Source organism: Chaetodon auriga, chromosome 16 (genome assembly GCF_051107435.1).
Source record: "Chaetodon auriga isolate fChaAug3 chromosome 16, fChaAug3.hap1, whole genome shotgun sequence".
Classification (NCBI taxonomy): Eukaryota; Metazoa; Chordata; class Actinopteri; order Chaetodontiformes; family Chaetodontidae; genus Chaetodon; species Chaetodon auriga.
The window spans coordinates 1,363,789-1,382,795 of record NC_135089.1 but is presented as its reverse complement, the minus strand read 5'-3'; the positions used below and the strand labels follow the sequence as shown (position 1 = coordinate 1,382,795).

Genomic DNA, 19,007 nt, shown 5'->3' with positions numbered 1-19,007 from the left:
AATCTTACTGACTGAAGTTTCAGGAGCGCTTCAGATCCGCAGCGCCGATGGAATCATCAATACAGCCGATCGATGGCTCCAGCTGAGAGGACAGAGCTGATCATTATCGGTGTGGCAGCAGAGCTCGCTGCAGGCCGCGGTCATGTGACGCTGACCGTCACTGAGAGGACGAGGCTCATCACTTCATCAAGTGTGGAGGAAAGGACGTCCTGCACCTCTGAAGTACCAGAGGAAAGTAGTCTGAAGTAGTGAAACTAGTAATCTGAATAATTCATAATGATCTCATCAGAGTCATTTTAGGTGGCTCAGATGTTCAGGGTGGAGCAGACGACGGCTCAGAAAACCAGGAGTTCAGCACCGAACACCAAATGACTTGGATTTGTCAGACTTCTTCAAACTGTTTTATTTATATTCTCAGTAAATATTTTAGCCCAGCGTGTAAATACCAGTTCAGGCCCTCCTCAGACCGCCTGTCTGTCTCTGTCTCTGTCTGTCTGTCTGTCTCTCTGCCTCTCCCTCAGACCGCCTGTCTGTCTCTGTCTCTGTCTGTCTGTCTGTCTCTCTGTCACTCCCTCAGACCGCCTGTCTGTCTCTGTCTGTCTGTCTGTCTGTCGCTCTGCCTCTCCCTCAGACCGTCTGTCTGTCTGTCTGTCCGTCTCTCCGTCTCTCTCTCTGTCCGTCTCTCTCTCTGTCTGTCTGTCTGTCTCTGTCTGTCTGTCTGTCTGTCTCTCTGTCACTCCCTCAGACTGCCTGTCTGTCTCTGTCTGTCTGTCTCTCTGCCTCTCCCTCAGACCGTCTGTCTGTCTGTCTGTCCGTCTCTCTCTCTGTCTGTCTCTGTCTGTCTGTCTGTCTGTCTGTCTCTCTGCCTCTCCCTCAGACCGTCTGTCTGTCTGTCTGTCCATCTCTCTCTCTGTCTGTCTGTCTGTCTATCTCTCTGCCTCTCCCTCAGACCGTCTGTCTGTCTGTCTGTCCGTCTCTCTCTCTGTCTGTCTGTCTGTCTGTCTCTGTCTGTCTGTCTGTCTGTCTCTCTGCCTCTCCCTCAGACCGTCTGTCTGTCTGTCTGTCTGTCTCTCTCTCTGTCTGTCTGTCTGTCTGTCTCTGTCTGTCTCTCTCTCTGTCCGTCTCTCTCTCTGTCTGTCTGTCTGTCTCTGTCTGTCTGTCTGTCTGTCTCTCTGTCACTCCCTCAGACTGCCTGTCTGTCTCTGTCTGTCTGTCTCTCTGCCTCTCCCTCAGACCGTCTGTCTGTCTGTCTGTCCGTCTCTCCGTCTCTCTCTCTGTCCGTCTCTCTCTCTGTCTGTCTGTCTGTCTCTGTCTGTCTGTCTGTCTGTCTCTCTGTCACTCCCTCAGACTGCCTGTCTGTCTCTGTCTGTCTGTCTCTCTGCCTCTCCCTCAGACCGTCTGTCTGTCTGTCTGTCCGTCTCTCTCTCTGTCTGTCTCTGTCTGTCTGTCTGTCTCTCTGCCTCTCCCTCAGACCGTCTGTCTGTCTGTCTGTCCATCTCTCTCTCTGTCTGTCTGTCTGTCTATCTCTCTGCCTCTCCCTCAGACCGTCTGTCTGTCTGTCTGTCCGTCTCTCTCTCTGTCTGTCTGTCTGTCTGTCTCTGTCTGTCTGTCTGTCTGTCTCTCTGCCTCTCCCTCAGACCGTCTGTCTGTCTGTCTGTCTGTCTCTCTCTCTGTCTGTCTGTCTGTCTGTCTCTGTCTGTCTCTCTCTCTGTCCGTCTCTCTCTCTGTCTGTCTGTCTGTCTCTGTCTGTCTGTCTGTCTGTCTCTCTGTCACTCCCTCAGACCGCCTGTCTGTCTCTGTCTGTCTGTCTCTCTGCCTCTCCCTCAGACCGTCTGTCTGTCTGTCTGTCCGTCTCTCTCTCTGTCTGTCTCTGTCTGTCTGTCTGTCTGTCTCTCTGCCTCTCCCTCAGACCGTCTGTCTGTCTGTCTGTCCATCTCTCTCTCTGTCTGTCTGTCTGTCTATCTCTCTGCCTCTCCCTCAGACCGTCTGTCTGTCTGTCTGTCCGTCTCTCTCTCTGTCTGTCTGTCTGTCTGTCTCTGTCTGTCTGTCTGTCTGTCTCTCTGCCTCTCCCTCAGACCGTCTGTCTGTCTCTGTCTGTCTGTCTCTCTGCCTCTCCCTCAGACCGTCTGTCTGTCTGTCTGTCCATCTCTCTCTCTGTCTGTCTGTCTCTGTCTGTCCAAACTAAGCCTGCTGTCTGTCTCTGTCTGTCTGTCTGTCTCTCTGCCTCTCCCTCAGACCACCTGTCTGTCTCTGTCTCTGTCTGTCTGTCTCTCTGCCTCTCCCTCAGACCGTCTGTCTGTCTGTCTGTCTGTCTCTCTCTCTGTCTGTCTGTCTGTCTCTGTCTGTCCAAACTAAGCCTGCTGTCTGTCTCTGGGATCACGGCGCTCTCTCCTCTGTCCAGCTGCCTTTTTTGGTTCATTCCTCTGAACTTTTTTTCTGGTTTCTGTTCAGATGTTGAAGTTTCACTCAGACTTCTGTTTACAGGCCTGAACATGAAGCAGCATGAAGCTGTTTGTGTGTTTGTGTGTTTGACTGTTTACAGACGACCTTCCTGACTGGACAAACTCTCTGGTGGCCTCTTTCCAGTCCTCCTCCAGCAGTGCATCACAGCGGGCTGACGGAGAGCTTTTACCTCTGCAGGGACATTTCATGGTTTTACTCAGTGCTGGCGAGACTGGGAGCTTTCCATTCGATGACTGAATGAAAACGACTGAATGTTAAAATACTGTTTATAAACATCTTCGTGAATATTAAAGTACTAATATTTGTAACACTGAAGGCTTTTCCACCAGGAAAATACAGAAATAGTTCAAAACTTAACTTGACAGTATTATGATTTAGCAATATCAGCGATTTTTTAATCCTAAGACTTATTATGGGATGAGCTCTGACTTACTGTCACATTAATGAGAATAAATGAAGGGATGCTGTTCAAATGTGAAGTCAGGACATCTCACAAGTCCAGCATCTGTCAGTTTACTGTGAGAAGACGGTGTTTAACGAAACCTCGCTCAAGTTTTCTGTTTGGAGAATAAAGTAGAGAATTAATTAAGGCTCCGGTGAATAAATCAAACTTTACTTAATATTTAACATCCCTGTGTCCAACTGAACATGGTTTAATGTGAGTCTTTGACAGAGAATTTTGCTGTTCTTCAGATAAAGTTGATTATGTTTCTTTAGAGCAGCTGTGTTTAGCTGGAGCTCTGCTGCCCCCTTGTGTTTGTCATTATATTACATCAGACCACAGAACAGCTGATTGTAGCCTTCTGACGACATTAAGTCTGCACTAAACCTGGAGTTTTACTGTCCGGCAGTCACATTTTCTCTGTTTGGACGCTAAATAAATCAGAAATAACAGATCACAGCAGGCTGTGGAGCCAAAAACCTTTTCATTTCAGACGAACAGCGTGAACAGACACAGCGTTCAGGAAGGTTAAAGACGTGAATCATTGATTTCAAACTCTTCCTTCACACCAACACACCGTCCAAAGCTGCTGAAGAACAAAAAGATATTATGTGCTATACATGCTAAATTGTTTTTAAAAAAAAAAAAAAAAAAAAAACCTTGCCTGTTTCTGAACTCCAGAGAATTTCAGTGATGAAGATGAAGATGAAGCTGAGCTTAAATATTCTCTTCTTTCTTCATGTGCAACAAACTGCTTTGAGTGTCTGTGCAGAAACATCCAAACACACGAGGCTCCCAGTGATCCACCTGCTGCTCAGGTGAGGCCCATAACAACATGGCTGCGTTCCAATTAGCTGCAGCAGTCAGTCGCCACGCCCCGAGTCAGAGTCCAGAACTGAGCAAGCTGAACTGACTGCAGCCTTCATCACCACACTGACACGAGCTCAAAACACACGCTGTCCTTCTGTTGTCCAACAGGTAAGGACAGACAGACGTCACAGGAGACACCTGAGAGACACGAAAGCAACTAAACTCACCTGAGATGAACATCAGCGTCCACACACACAAACTCTTCTTAACTCTGATTAACTGACGGACTTTGATTATTCAGCAGCTGAAAACACTGAAAAGAAAAAACTAAGAAGTCGTTCAGACGAGGAAAGAATCAGGACACAGGTCAGATTTTTTACGTGTATATTTTAAGAAAATACTGACAGATGCTAGTAACGGCTATGTACACTGAGGTTTCCTAACAGGATGCTGGGGGGGGGGGGCGACGTGCACAGACGTGGCGTCACTCCTCTCACTTCTTGGACAACTTGGCTTGTTTATTTTTGGGGGGCGCCCACTTCAAACACATGGTGTCCACTGCGAAAGACAGAAGACACAACGTGAGCCAGAGAGTAAACACAGGTGGTGTGTGGAGGACATCAGGACACGAGACGCAGACACACCGAAACACAGTCAGCGCCGCAGGGACGGATTTATGAGCAGCGGACGGAAAACTGTCGACGTCACTCAGTTCTCAGTGTCTGACCTGTGATTGGTGGTTTCTTGTACTGGGCGCTCTTCAGGTGCTCCTCCACCAGTTTGGGCGTCACACAGATGACGTGCTGACCTTTCCAGTACTTCACCATGTTGAGCGACTGCAGCGTGCTGATGATGTCACTCTGCGTGATGCTGGTCATCTGGCTGAGGGGAAAAGGGGGGGGGGGTCAATCACAACACTCTGAACTCATTGGACGCGTGTGAGGAAAAAGATGTCTGAGTGTCTGATGATGACGTTTGTGTCTCCACCTGAGGTCCTTGATGGACAGCGTCCCCCTGAAGTCCCTCAGGATCTCCAGCAGAACCCAGGACCAGTAACTTCTGTAGCTGAGCTTCCCCAGATCGGACAGCGGCTTCTCCGGAGAGCCGACCGCACTCTCCAGCTTGGACAGCTCGTAACCTGCACACACAGCAGCAAAGATGGACGTGAGGACTCATCGGTGTGTCAGCGGACAGAAAAAGATTTGAACAGATTCAGTAATGAGTGATCCATCCCCCCACACACACACACACACACACACACACACACACACACACACACACACACACAGCCACAGTCCTGCTGTCTCACTCACTGAAAGCTATGAGGAACTTCCCGTAGCCTCTGCGTTGGTACGGCGGCAGAGTGAGAATACACGCCACGTTATTTCCATCTGGAGACTCTTTCTCCTGAGAGACCGAACCGAAGGACAAAAACACGAGTTAACACACAGCGTGTTCTGTTCAGGAACACTGGAGTAACAAGGAACCATCAAACGTCAGAACCAGGCCTCACTTTGGAGAAGTAGCCGACGATGTGCGCGCCCTGTTTGTTGACTTCAGTGAGGATGTAGAAGATGAAGGGCTCCACGTCAAAATAAAGCGTCTTGTGGTCGAGAAAGAGTTTTGCTAGTAGACAAAGATTCTGACAGTAGATCTGCAAACAGAGACGAAGGAAACACAGCCACGAACATCGTTAGAGTTTCCTCTAGAACCGCAGAGCAGCAGAGAGACGCTCACGAATCCACACAATTAAACAGCTTCCGCCTTCAGGTGTGCCAAAGACGGTCCAGGTGCACTCACCTTATGGTCCCGCCCATCCACTTCATACACCGATATGTTGCTCCGTCTGTAGATCTCTTTGCCTGGAGGCTGCTTCCACTGACAGTGAGACTGAGGAGGGCGAAAGGTCCAATGAACATCACTTAGTCACTGTTTAGTTCTAAACTGTGCAGGATTTGGGTTTCTCAGGTGGTTACAGGTGAGTCACAGAGAAAAAACAGTTTTCTTACTAAATAAACCCAAGAAAAACTGAACATTCTGCACATTTAACAGAATTTAATGTCACACGTCTGCGTTCTGAGACTCAAACAAAGACGGACAAGCAGCTGTTAGAGGTGAAGGCCGCACTGACCAGGTGATGTCTGAAGGTCTTCTCGTACTTCATGTATTTAAGGCAGTATTCACAGATCCACAGCTTGGGCTGTTTGCCATAGTCCTCCGGAAACGGCGAGAAGTACCAGGCATCGATCTCGAAGTTTCCTATCTGGATCTTATCCACATATTTCACTTTGGTGATCTGAGGGAGAGACACGCCGGGCGGAAGAGGAAGAATGTTCACAAAGACTGTAAAACGTTGAAGAACTTAAAGTGAACACATATCCCGCCGTCTTTGCTCTCCACTTCAGTTAACTGATCGTTAGTAAGAGAAACTGACAGACACACGCAGACAGTCCACCTTACCGCCTCATGCTCCTTCTCCAGGGCCGCTGTTGTTGGGTCCATCTCTGCGTACGTCTGCACAGGAAATACAGATAAATATCAACCTTTTAATACACAGAGTGCAAACACAGCCTGCACGAAACACACAGGCATCTCTACCTTCTGAACATGGTTGATCTCATCGTGCTTCCGCTTCTGGTTGCGAGTGATCTTCCTTTCAGGCTGTTCACCCAAATCACCAACGCCGCCGATCTCCGTGCTCTTCCTCACCGCATCCTTCACCGTCTTGGTAAGTGCCAGACGAGCCTTTCCCACCCACTCGTCCAGGCGTCTGTTGACTGCACGTCAAAGAAAATGAGATGGAGGTCACAGTGAAACAGCAGGTGAGGGGATGGCCAAAGTGAGGGTGGTATAAGGGGATAATAAGACATCCACTCCCATCAAGCATATCAAGAACCAGTGCTTTACTCACATCCTACATAGTGAACGTAGAACTCCTCTCTGCCCTCCTGTTCATTCAGTCTGGACTGAATAACCTCTGCTGTATCTGAAAAGACAGTGAGATCCACCAGTTAATGACACTTTTACCCAACAAAGCAGTTTTAAATACCTCTTTGGTTATTAGCAAATATATTTCCTGTCATTTCGCCTGAGAAAACGTGGCTTGATGTGTGCTGAGCTCGGTAATCACATAATCCTCCAAACTGCAACGTTCGCCCATTTACTACAATGATTTATCAACTTTCAGACCTGCTCGTCTGTTCTTTGCACTCTTAGGGCTTTATAATCTGCGCCGAATTGTCCAGAAAGCACCAGTATACATCAAAAATGGTGAATTACATCTTATTACCACGCAGGAGTTCGAAAGACGCGATCAACTAAAAAACGTAAAATACTGAATGGAGTTTGGTGCGGAATTCTCCCCAAACAGTCGAGTCCGCGCACCTAACGTTAACGCGGAATTGGATTGAAGCAGAACAGAAACATCACTCACGCCATGTTTTGTCGGCTCTTTGACATAAATACGTTTCTCCAATTTCGACCGACACCTCCTGCTCCCTGCCGCCGCAGAGCACTCCGCCTCCGTCCGGCGTGTGCTGACTACCCGAGCCCCCGGCTTCTCTCGCACGGCCAACGGCCTCCGCCTCGTCCTCTTCCCCGCCGCTGCCGTTAGACGAACACGCAGCCGGGATACTACTGTCCAGTTCACCCCGCTCACTTTCCAGATGACCAGAGTCCATGTCGACGTCCATTCTAGCTTCAGAGTACTTGTTGCTGTTATACCTTTTGTGAAAGTCGGTCCCGCCAGTCATAACCTCCGCCGTTTTGAAAACAACAACACGCCTCTGCGACCCTGCGCAGACTATTCAGAGGGGCTGGTCTTCCAACAAAAAACTGCCAAGATGGCGTCGGTGGGGCGCAGGTTCCGCCTCTCTTCCTCCCAGGGTGCGCCTGTTCAACGTTCAACTACAACTCCCAGAAGTCTTAGCGGCACGCTGTTGAAACGTTTGCTCCTTTAAGAGCAGCTGTGTGTGTTTGTGTTGTTACACGTGTTATTAGTGTGGTGTTTCTTAGGAATATCTTCCATAGACACGATATAAACTGAAATGAGAGATTTAAAATATATTTGAACTCAATCTCCTTCTTTCAGATGGGCCTCAGTCATATGTCATAATGCTGGCGTCGCCTTAAGGCCCTGTAGCTGCTTCTGTTGTGTGTCCCTAGCAGACCCCAGAGCTGCGTCCCATAGGACCACTCTGCCCTCAGTGCTCCATCTGGTGTGTTCTGCTAAAATCAGCATCACTGTCAACATATTTCAAAATCTCAACACATAATTAAAAGGAGATAAATTAAAGCTGCGACAATCAACTGGAGTGAAGCGAATTACAAAAGGACAGGAAACGGAGACGCTGGCATCCAGAGGAAATTTAATTTGTAGTTCTTTCCAGTCATATTGCACCACAACACAAAGCAACGACCATCTGAATCTGATATTAGTGTGCATGAAAGTGCAAACCAGAGAGCGGGGTGGGGGCGATGCAGAGGGGGGAGGGGGACTACGGTGGACGTCAGTTCTGGTGCAGGGCTTTAATCTATGCAAACTGATGATGGAGGCACACACACATTTGTTCATTGGCCCTCCTGTTGCCCTTTGTCATAGCACCTCCTCCCTTCCCCTCTCTCTCTGCACCACCTTGTGTTGGAAGCCCCTGCCGTGACCCCTGCGGGGCCCCCCTCCTCTGCTGTACAGGTTGTTGGGCCCCCCCCTGCTTCTTGACTCTCGTCCATCCCAGTAATGGTGCGCGGGGCCCGGGGGCCCGGCGTGCTGGGCGGGTCGGTGAGGACCTCTTCTCCTCCCACGGGGACCACGGCCGCCGGCGGACTCTGCAGCATCTTCTGGGCATTCAGTTTCCGAGGCCGCCTGGCACGCCGGCTGGTCGTCCGGGGTCCCCGCGGTCTCTTGTTGCTCTGCACAGACGTCCCCGTCTGTCTCAGACTCACATAATTCTGCATTTACTTGCATCTGTTGGCCATGGGTCCCCTGAGCTTTGGCTTGTATTGGTCCTTCAGTGCAGCCTGGGGACAGAGACAGTTTGTCCAGGTGCTCCGTGACGGGGGCGGCTCTGCTGTGTTGTGGTCTGGACCTGCCTCCCCTCCTCTGCCCCCTCGCCTGGTTCTGACGCCTCTGGCCCGGACCGCCTCTGCAGTGGGACAGTCCAGGACCGAATCGGTCCCTCCTGACGCCAGCTTCATCAGAGGAAACATTAGAAGCTGAGGGTACCGGGGGGCCAGGAGAGACATCTACGTCCAGGTTTCCGTTTTCAGCAACAGAAGGAGTCTGTGGGAGTTTACACGAAGCAGAGAATATTAATGTTAAAGGAGCTGCGAAAATAAAGAAGCTCTGGAGTCACACGAAGGAACGTTTTCACTTTTACAAAGCAGGACAAGCAGTTTGCACCTGCTCTCAGTTTTTGTGCTAACCTAAGCTAAAATAAAGTAACATGAACTAAGCTAAGCTAAGCTAAGCTAAGCTAAGGGCCTCTTGGTTCTGGATTCGAACACCAGTCATTTTCCCTTCGTGTCAAGCAGTTTGAAGCTTTTAGCTTTAGACTGCAGCTCAGAGTGAATCATTTCTTCAGCAGATCAAATATCTCACAGACAAACAGGCTGAAATGTCGCAGAGTTGGAAGCTGTGCTGCAGTCACATGTCTGAGACCTCATTAAACTCTTAATAACTGACCCTGGAGCTGCTTCAATGCGTGACATCTTCACTCTCACAGATCTGACTTCTGATTCGTTCTCACCTCGTTGATGTGGATGAGGAACCGATTGGACTCCACCTCCGGGTCAATGATGCCCCCTTTAGACCTCTGTCTTTCCAGGAGCTTCTGCAGCTCACACCACTTCTGCTGAAAGGTTGAACCGATTGCTGCTTCGTCCAGCTGAGTGAAAAACACAAAACTCTTTAATGTTTTGATGTTCTGGAAGCGGCTAAACCGCCTCACCATTAAGGTCTACGTTAGCAGGAGGTCTCACCTCCGGCAGCTGGGGTGCAGGGGAGGACAGGAGCTGATCCACGTCATACGTCAGAGGCTCCCTGCACACCGGACACACCACAGTCAGCTCCTATGAGACGAGTCAGAGATTAAAGAGCTGCAAAGACAGACACCAGAACAGTTCTCCCAGCAGGACTCTGACCAACCTGATGGTCTGTCCAGTTTCTGGTCTTGTCCTCCTCTAACTCCTTCTCCCTCTGGCGGAGCTCGCTCTCAGAGTGGCTGACGTAGCGGCCGAGGCAGTGGCAGTGGAAATAGTGGTAGCAGCTTGTCTTGGTGAACGTCTCTCCCTCCTAAAAACATTCAAACACGAGCGAGTTCACTCACATTTGTAACAGAAACTGATTTCTGGAAATCTCTGCAGATGTAATGACTATTTTTGGCCACTGGGGGGCAGCGGAACCAGCTGGAAATCACATCCCTGACATATCATCGCTGATTTATTGCTGTGTCATGCTTAGGTCCAGGCTGCACGAGCTCACAACGCACCACAAACTCAGATAAACATTAAACAATCCTAAAAATACAGGACCGCTCCTCAGGATTCTCCTCATTACTGATAAATCTGCCTATAAAATGAGTTCATGTCATCAAATTACCTGTAACTAACAGCTGCAAATCCACACAAACGGCAAGCAGGAACCTGAACGATTGATCAGTTATCAAATAGTTTCTGATTATTTGTGCATCCACCAGCTGATCACTGCGGCGCTGAGCTGCGTACCTTGAAGCCGTACAGGCAGATGACACAGTTTCCATGAGGAATGTTGCTTTCAGTCAGGATTTCTTTTGCTTTCTGGAGGAGAAAAACAGTGAGAGACAAGACTTCAATGTATGAATCAACAGATCGTCACAGACTGAAAGCACACGTTCTGATCAATGATGCATTCAATGAAAACTCTGTTCACAGTGACCTCGATGAGCTGATACAACACCGGCGAACCCAGACAGGACTGAGCCTCCAGCTGAAGACACTTCTGGACACTAAGAGAAAGAGTTTGCACATGATTACAGGATCTGACACTCAGCATTAAAAAGCGTGACAGCGGCAAGTTGAGTCGGTCCGCAGCTTCGTTACCTGCTGAGCTTGTCGTCAGAGAGGCCTCGTGGATTATGAACGGAGATGGCTGGAGAAGACGACGGATACTGAACACAGAAAAGCAGGAAGAGTCAAACATCTCTCACGTTCATCAGCGTTTCTGAGCTGAACTTTCTACATTTTCTGTCTTAGTCATCAAATCTCAGACTCAGAGCAGCAGTGAAAGCTTCTGCTAACAGTTCAGTGAGTGTCACAGCTGACAGATCTAATTTTAGCTCCATTAAAACACATCAATCAGAACCAAATGTGGATTCATCAGCCAACAAACACAGTTTCCTCCTGCTTGTTTGAATGAAGCCACACTGAGCAGCTGTTTGAGGAAATGAAAGAAGCTAAAGAAACCAGATCTTTATGAGGTGCTGTCAAAGTTTATACCTCCAGTAGGAACCAATGAGCTCAGAGCAGAGAGCCACAGACAGGAAGTCAGGTGGGATTTGTAAACAATAATAACAATGTTTACAGCTTGATCCTTTACGGATCACGACAGATGAATTAGTGAGTTATTACTATGACTCATGGAGGAAAATGCTTGCGTCCGCGATCAATAAACCAGCTTTTCTCTGTTTACAGTCTGCAGAGAGATGAAACCCAGTGAGATCCTGGAGCACGTACCTGCTGATCCAGAGTCAAAGTCAGGGTGAGCCGGACGAACTGGGAGACAGAGTCCTCGGCTGTGGACGGGTACAGGACCAGGCTCACCTCCCAGCCCCTGGAGGACCCGACACAAAGCAGAATGGCCCGTTTCACAATAATGTACTTCTTATTATTTGAACATAATCACTGCAGCAGATGAAGGTGGAGCTCATTTCAAATACTTCATGTACTTTATCTGCTGAGGGGCTTGACGGCTTCACTGCAGGATCAATAAAGTCTCAATATCCATCAATAATATTACAACAGAACGTATTGATTGATTACTGATGACTTAAAAAGAACATTTCCCTCTGAACCGAAGTGGAGCACACAGACGAAGTAGCAGAAACTTGAAATACTCAAGTACAAGTGCCTTAACATAATACTTCTGTGCAGAACTTGAGTAAATGAACTTAGTTTCTTTCTATCACTGGGTGTGGTTACCTGAGCACAGGTGGAGGGCTGAGTTAAAGTTAGGGCAAAGGTTTGGGTTCAGGTAATCTGAGGTAGAAATCTGGAGCATCGTTCTCAGACACTGTCACACTGATTCAGTGTCTTTATCGCAGAGTTTTCCCACATTAACCTGAACTGACAGCCGCTCAAGAATCACCTGTCGAAGCCAAAGCTAATGAAGCAAAGTGAAGCACTTTGAGCTAACTGTTGTCTCACCCGTCCTCTCTCCTGTCGACCAGCAGCTCATCCAGATAAATCGACTGCAGCACCTCGATTTCAGACAGCACACTGCGGAGAACAGGACAAAACTTAGTGCTTACCGTGTCCAGCTGCTATTCTAAGCTATTTTCTGACTTTAAGTCGTTAACATTCACCCAAAATTAAGCTAACGCTAGCCTGTTAGCTCACACACTGTATTGCTAATCAACATTAGCTTCATCAGATCGGCTATATTTCATCAGATTTTACTCGGAACACTATGTCGACCACTGCGTTAATGAGCTGTAGACTAAAGACGCTGAGTGTCAGCAAATGTGTTTGAGGTTTAAGGGTGAAAATGAGACCAGATGTCAATAAACTCACTCGCACTCCGCTGCCATGATGATGCCGCCGCTAGTAACGTTAGCTGCTACTGAGGACTGAGCACAGACCTTTCAAAACACAAGCGTCGGGGCGAGAAGTGTCGGCAACTCGATTCAACTCGCTAAAAATTACGTAACGGTACCACAAAACGAGCATCGTTACGTCCGCTACCGCCGTAACAACACTATTCCTGAAGCCCAATGGCGTATCTACGCCGCTGCCTAATTTGAATGTTTGATTTTGAATTTCTGCGGCGGAAGTAAGTGCATGTTATTATAGTCTGACTTGACAGTTGTGAAAAAATGATTATCTTGAGTGAAAGAATGAGTGATCGTTGCCCTCCAGTGGTCACAGTGTGTAACTACACTTCTTCTTTGGCAGTATTATTTTAAAAGGTGTATTGTTGATATGTATTTATATTTAGAATCAGGATCAGAATCAGAGTCGGCTTTAATGGCCAGGTGTGTGTGCACATACAAGGAATTTGACGGTTTTAACATTGCACTTAGTGAAAAAAGGACATATAGCTCCACGGGGACAAAAGACAAAAGAAAAAAAGGACTGAGCAATGAAACTAAACAACATATTTACAGTTAAAGTTTCAAAACACCGTAAACTATAGACGACAGTAACGTCTACACGCATAATATCTGTGAATTGTAGTCTGTAACTACATCCATTTACTTCGTGTTCACACCGGAAGTACTACTCTTCTTGTTCATAAATACGTACGTATAGTGATCGTGTCTGCTTAACAGTGTCATATATTTAAAAAAAAAAAACCATCAATGACACAGTTATTACAAATGCTGACACTACTATGGTTGTTTGTAATAATCATTCGTGTTATTAACAGTGGAGGACAGCACGAGCGTCTTGGAAAACTGTTGGCCGGAAACTAGTTGGGAGAAGAAGAAGAAAACGGCGAAGAAGAAGATGTAAACGCGCGATGTGTGAGGAAGAACTATGATACGATATTTCAAATTCATAGTAGAAGGTTTTTCCTGAAATGACCAATAATTGTTACATTAATAAAACATATCTAAGACACAATGTGTACTTGTACATAAACGTGTGAGACGTTATAACACGACGAACAACCCGAAGTTTAAATCTTTTGCTCTGATTAGCTAGTCCGTTGTTTGTGAAGACAGTCTAAGAAAATGGAGGAAATCGTGATGGAATCGGAGTCAGCAGAGATTTCGGGATCGGTACCACAGCTGGGTGTTGCTGATGCTTGGGAAACTGTCACTGCAGCTTTGGTGAGTGAACTTAATCACTGGACTCATGAAGCCAAATGACAGAAGCCAACATGGAGCCGAATTCCGTTCAGTTTCTTCATGATTTAATGTTTTCCTGCTTGTACCGACGGTTCACGCCGGTCAGGACGTAACTTAGGACAGTACATTATTAGTCACGTTAATCAGTAAAATTCGGCACACACGTTACGCTGTTTGCGCCCTTTGCATTAGCAATGACAGCTGCTAACTCTCAATGTTCACTGTCACCGTTTTAACGTAAGACGCTGTTAACAGTGTCCTCCTCATAAGATGACGCCGTACAACGCGTTAGCCGAGACCGGTAGACTTTAACAAGAGTCCAAGACCAAGGACAGTTCACTCTGACTCACATCCATTTCTGGAGTTGAAGTCAACCTCTCTGAGGTGCCTTCATCCCTGATCTCAGACCTGCGTCCTCACAGGCCTGAGATCAGTTGATCTATATTGGAGACTACAGTCCTGCAGAGTCCATCAGAACACATCTCTTATCATGGTTCATTTTTCAGGTGTCCCCTGGCTGCCCGGTGACCGAGCAGAGCCTCTCGGACTCGTTGGACCTCCTCTGTTGTCAGGGTCTTGGGCGGCTCCTCGGCGGCTGGCTGCTGGAGACTTTGCAGATGCGTCTTTCCTCCTCTGTGGTTCCAGAATTCTGGTCTGGACTCAAACAGCCGGAGAACGAGCTGGAGGAGCGAGGCAGGGCCTGGGTTCTCCTCACCGCCTTCCGGACTCTGATGGGCAGACTGGAACCTTTTCTGTGCAAGTAGAAAAATAAAAGGAGTGCAGAAGTTGAGCGCTGATCGCTGGTTGTCTTTGTTTATATCAATAATCAAACCTCTCCTCCTCCTCATAGGTGGTTTGGAGAGGCTGGGTACGTGGCAGGACGGGGGCCACGGGAGGCTGTGTGGCCCCGGGCCCAGGGGCCTCCAGGAGCGGGCCTTCACCATCATCAGAGCCCTCCTCCTCTTCTCCCCTTCCCCTGTTCTCCAGGAGCGAGTGCTGGAGTTTTACAGCAGGACCTTCTCTGTGTATATGAACCAGGAGGGGGAGGCCGAGGACGGGGCCGAGGTCCCAGACGGCCCTGAGGGAGGGGTCTGTCGGGGCTGCGCGGTCCCAACACAGCAGTGCTGGTGTCAGGAGGCCCTGGAGCAGCTGCAGGAGTTCAGCCACATACTGTGAGTGGACTCAGGAAGGAGAGTTCACTGTGTCCATGTCGCTGCCTTCAGCTGTGCTTCAGATTCACAGACTCCAGTCACACCTTCAAATGAACGGACGCTCCTAAACGTTCTCGTTTCTTCTTTATTTCTTTCATTTTGTGCTTGTAGTTCCAAACTGCAGCTGCTGGAGTGGGTCAGCTCCGAGGCCGTCACCTCCATCCTGCACAAGCTCATCGAGCAGCGGATGGAGCAGCACTGCAGAGGAGAATATGAACGTTCCTTCCTGCTGGAGTTCCAGGAGGTAAAATGTCTGTCCATCTGTCTGTCCATCCGTCTGTCTGTCTGTCCATCCGTCTGTCTGTCTGTCCATCCGTCTGTCTGTCTGTCCTATCTGGGTTCGCCCTTCATTAGCTGTTAGCTAACGTCTCCTTCATGTTTTTTGTGCAGTGGCTGGAGCTGGTGCTGGGGTGGCTGAGCAAAGTGTTTGTAAGTGAGGCGGACAGAGACGGTCCGGTACCTGCTCCCAGTGCTCCCAGTACTCCCAGTGCTCCCAGCGTTCAGGCTGGCCAGCATGCCAGCTCCGTCCTGAAGCAGTGGAGGTGCCACATGCATCAGTTCTTCTGCAGGATCTACGTCAACATGAGGATCGAGGAGCTCTTCAGTATAATCAGAGGTGAGAGAGAACACAGTGGGATTCTCCTGAAGATACTCAGTTTTGGAAGGTTTATGTTTCCACCTGTGACAGCGACAGGTAAGCAGGTAAGCAGGTGAGCAGGTTCCCTTTGCTGCCAGGCTTTGTGCTAAGCTAGGCTCAGTACATCCTGGACCTCTCTGTGCTGGACCTGCTCAGATGGGTCTGGGTAGATGAGCTTTGTCCCAGAAGTGTTTGGATTTGGAACTTTTATCTCTGACGTTCACACACATCTACAGATTTCCCAGAATCCAAAGCTGCTATTGAAGATTTGAAGTTCTGTCTGGAAAGAACCAACCAGAGACAGCAGCTCCTCACTTCACTCAAATCTGCTTTTGAGAGCCGTCTGCTGCACCCAGGTCAGCGGCCTGCTGCGTCAGTGATGCTTCAGTAATAAGAGTCTATAGAAGCTGTTCTGAGTCTTTGTGTGCCGTCGTTCTCAGGAGTTCACACGTCTGACATCCTCACCGTTTACATCTCGGCCATCAAGGCCCTCAGAGAGCTGGACCCATCCATGGTCATCCTGCAGGTGGCCTGCCAACCAATCCGCAAGTACCTCAGGTGAGTCAGGTCATGCTCCCTCGTCTTTGTGCTCTAAGCAGACGGATCAAACGCAGCAGCTCGTTGTAGAATCTCCCCTCAGCTCTGCTGTTAAAGCCTCTGTGGTGTGTTTAAGGACTCGGGAGGACACGGTGAGACAGATCGTAGCCGGTCTGACCGGAGACGCTGAAGGCTGCACAGACTTGGCCTCCGAGCTGTCCAGAGGAGACCCGGTGACTCTGGAGATGCAGGACAGCGATGAAGAAGGAAACGACCCGGAGGACTGGACTCCGGACCCAACCGACGCCGTCCCCGGTCAGTGAACGCACCTTCCTCCTTACTCCTGCTCGCGTTCACCTGCACTGATTTAACTGAGTGTTGGATTGCTTCGTTTCAGATAAGATGGGCTCAAAGCGCCGCTCGTCAGACATCATCAGCCTGCTGGTCAGTATCTACGGCAGCAAGGACATCTTCATCGACGAGTACAGAGCCGTGCTGGCCGACCGGCTGCTGCACCAGCTCAACTACAACACGGCCAGGTACAACGGGGTGGCTCCGATGGTCGCACGCGGACGCAAACGAGCATTCATTCACGTTTTCTTTGGTTAAAAGTTTGGATGGAAAACGGCTCTGAAGAAAGTAAAAGACTGGAGTCTGTTGTGGTTTCTGCTGTTTGTCTGCAGGGAAATCCGGAACGTGGAGCTGCTGAAGCTCCGGTTCGGAGAGTCTCACATGCACTACTGCGAGGTCATGCTGAAGGTAAGCACTGTCTGACACCATGTTTTAGTCTGCACCAGCACTGATCTCAGAACAGCACGTGATGCTGATGATGAGTTTCTGTGGAGACGTTTACTGTCACAGTACAGTCTTTGTCCTCTCCCGTGTCTCCTGTCAGGACATGGCCGACTCTCGGAGGATCAACAGTAACATTCGTGAGGAGGAGTCGAGGCTGAGCGAGGAGGAGCAGCCGCCGCTCTCCCTGTCCTCCATCATCCTGTCCTCTGAGTTCTGGCCTCAGCTGAAGGAGGAGAAGCTGGAGCTCCCCCCGCTCGTCTGCCAGGCCATGGAGGCGTACACGCACCGCTACGAGAAACTCAAGGTGAGCTTCACCTGCTGCTGTTCTGTCGGGGGAGTTTGAATGTTTTACATTTTTGTGTTTCATCACTTTTTAGCTCTTTTTTCTTTTATTTGGACATGAATTTTTTGTCTTTTCTATAATAATAAATCCTTCCTGGTGATGCATTCAGTGACAGTACGACAGCTGAGGTTTCAGAGTTGCTGTAACAAACACATCATGTTGTCTTCAGCCTCCATGTTTGTCCTCAGGTTTAGATTTTGAGACAGTCACACAGCAGCAGCAGTTTGTCCTCTGTGTTTCAGGCCATGAGGACGCTGAGCTGGAAGCCTCACCTGGGTTCAGTCACTCTGGACGTGGAGCTGGAGGACCGCACCCTCACCAACCTCACCGTCTCCCCGATCCACGCCGCCATCATCCTGCACTTCCAGGAGAAAGGTGCGACCTGTCGCTTCACGTCTGGGCTTGTTTGAGACATTCTGGTAGATACTGGTCGGCCATGGCTGACCCGTCGCCTCTTTGTCGTCCATCAGATTCATGGACTCTGGAGGAGCTGAGCGTGAAGCTGGGCGCCCCCAAGGAGCTGGTGCACAGGAAGCTGGCTCTGTGGCAGCAGCACGGCGTGCTGAGGGAGGAGGCGGGAGGACGCTACTACGTGGTGGAGACGGGCTCGTCCAAAGAGAAGATGGAGCGAGGCGTGATGCTGATCGACAGCGACGAGGAGAGAGACTCCAACACCACCACCCAGTCTGAGCAGAGGGAGGAGAAGCTGCAGGTGCGTGAGGACACACAGACACACACACAGACACGCACACACACACTGCGTCTCATCCCGCCTGCTCTCCGTCCCTGCAGTTGTTCTGGGCCTACATCCAGGCCATGCTCACCAACCTGGACAGCATGACGCTGGACCGCATCCACTCCATGCTCCGGATGTTCGTCGCCACGGGACCCGTTGTCACGGAGATGGATGTCAACGAGCTGGAGGCCTTCCTGCAGAGGAAGGTCCGGGAGCATCAGCTGATGGTGTCCGCGGGCGTCTACAGACTCCCCAAGTCCAACTGAGGGAGGCTCAAAACAAGGAGGACAAACTGCTCAGGAGTGACGCTGCATTCAGGTGCTGTGGGAAATCTGTAAAATGTGGCCCTCCTCAGATTTTTGGAACAGCTGCTAACTGAGGCCGTCAGCTCATCACAGCTCTTCAGTTTCAGGATCATCCAGCTGATTTCACCAGTGTGTCAAACTGGATTTTCCTTTTTAAATGAATGCAGCACAATTTTAGGAAGGCTCTTCCTTCCTTTTCAAAATAAAAGCACCTCCGCCCTCTCAAACAGCAGCGCTCAGTGTTGGCGCTGCAGCTCTGGTGAAGGTTATTGGTGCTGAACACTGATGTGAAATACTTTTGTATTCTCTAATAAAAAGCTCTTTAAGGTCTCGTGTGTTTGTCTGAACTCAGCTGCTGACGGTAGAAGCGTGTGACCAGTTTCCTGTTGCACTCTGTTATTTATAGTGAACGTGTTCTGAAACGCGTTCACTGAGTCAGAATCAGAACTCAGCCATAAACTCGTGATGACGTTACACGAAACGAGCAAAGTACCAGTTTGTCAAAGGACTGTTCTTCACTCAGAGGAGGAATATAGTTACACTGTTATACTTTTACTTAACGTACTGCAGTAAATGGAGAATGTTTACCTGAAACTTGAGCATTTCTACATTGAGGTTTTGTTACTAAATAAAGGATCTAAAAAAGTGGGATTTTTTGGACACCATAATAAATTCAAGGTTTCAT

General features: G+C 49.1%; 3 protein-coding genes across 3 annotated transcripts; 1 reads left to right on the top strand and 2 right to left on the bottom strand.

Moving 5' to 3' along the window:
• Positions 1-4,083: 4,083 nt before the first annotated feature.
• kat8 (K(lysine) acetyltransferase 8) lies at positions 4,084-7,589 on the bottom strand. The gene is made up of 11 exons (XM_076751488.1): positions 7,149-7,589; positions 6,627-6,701; positions 6,314-6,492; positions 6,176-6,229; positions 5,847-6,011; positions 5,516-5,605; positions 5,229-5,369; positions 5,029-5,122; positions 4,703-4,853; positions 4,443-4,597; positions 4,084-4,273 (listed from the first exon to the last, which is right to left on the bottom strand). The coding sequence occupies exons 1-11, from the start codon at positions 7,465-7,467 to the stop codon at positions 4,209-4,211; spliced, it is 1,488 nt and encodes a 495-aa protein (XP_076607603.1). The 5' UTR covers positions 7,468-7,589; the 3' UTR covers positions 4,084-4,208.
• A 476-nt stretch (positions 7,590-8,065) lies between these two features.
• Positions 8,066-12,591, bottom strand: rnf25 (ring finger protein 25). The gene is made up of 10 exons (XM_076751561.1): positions 12,479-12,591; positions 12,113-12,184; positions 11,423-11,519; positions 10,790-10,857; positions 10,626-10,695; positions 10,436-10,507; positions 9,858-10,004; positions 9,692-9,781; positions 9,460-9,597; positions 8,066-8,993 (listed from the first exon to the last, which is right to left on the bottom strand). The coding sequence occupies exons 1-10, from the start codon at positions 12,493-12,495 to the stop codon at positions 8,310-8,312; spliced, it is 1,455 nt and encodes a 484-aa protein (XP_076607676.1). The 5' UTR covers positions 12,496-12,591; the 3' UTR covers positions 8,066-8,309.
• Positions 12,592-13,214: 623 nt separating this feature from the next.
• Positions 13,215-18,988, top strand: anapc2 (anaphase promoting complex subunit 2). Its single transcript, XM_076753530.1, has 14 exons — positions 13,215-13,740; positions 14,265-14,514; positions 14,609-14,930; positions 15,081-15,213; positions 15,360-15,585; positions 15,843-15,962; positions 16,047-16,164; positions 16,280-16,458; positions 16,541-16,682; positions 16,827-16,902; positions 17,039-17,242; positions 17,524-17,656; positions 17,752-17,993; positions 18,074-18,988. Exons 1-14 carry the CDS (start codon positions 13,642-13,644, stop codon positions 18,281-18,283), a joined length of 2,454 nt encoding a protein of 817 aa, XP_076609645.1. The 5' UTR covers positions 13,215-13,641; the 3' UTR covers positions 18,284-18,988.
• The last annotated feature ends 19 nt before the right edge of the window (positions 18,989-19,007 follow it).

Excerpts from the sequence above, each read along its gene's own strand:
- rnf25 (XM_076751561.1), bottom strand. Across the intron at positions 11,520-12,112 it reads GTCGACAGGAGAGAGGACGG|GGGCTGGGAGGTGAGCCTGG; the intron begins GTGAGACAACAG and ends CGGGTCCTCCAG. Across the intron at positions 10,005-10,435 it reads TCTGCCTGTACGGCTTCAAG|GAGGGAGAGACGTTCACCAA; the intron begins GTACGCAGCTCA and ends GAATGTTTTTAG.
- kat8 (XM_076751488.1), bottom strand. The coding sequence starts at position 7,467 with ATGACTGGCGGGACCGACTTTCACAAAAGGTATAACAGCAACAAGTAC. Across the intron at positions 6,012-6,175 it reads TGGAGAAGGAGCATGAGGCG|ATCACCAAAGTGAAATATGT; the intron begins GTAAGGTGGACT and ends TCTCTCCCTCAG. Across the intron at positions 4,598-4,702 it reads CTGTCCATCAAGGACCTCAG|CCAGATGACCAGCATCACGC; the intron begins GTGGAGACACAA and ends TTTTCCCCTCAG.
- anapc2 (XM_076753530.1), top strand. The coding sequence starts at position 13,642 with ATGGAGGAAATCGTGATGGAATCGGAGTCAGCAGAGATTTCGGGATCG. Across the intron at positions 15,586-15,842 it reads GCTCTTCAGTATAATCAGAG|ATTTCCCAGAATCCAAAGCT; the intron begins GTGAGAGAGAAC and ends ACACATCTACAG. Across the intron at positions 16,683-16,826 it reads CTCAACTACAACACGGCCAG|GGAAATCCGGAACGTGGAGC; the intron begins GTACAACGGGGT and ends GTTTGTCTGCAG.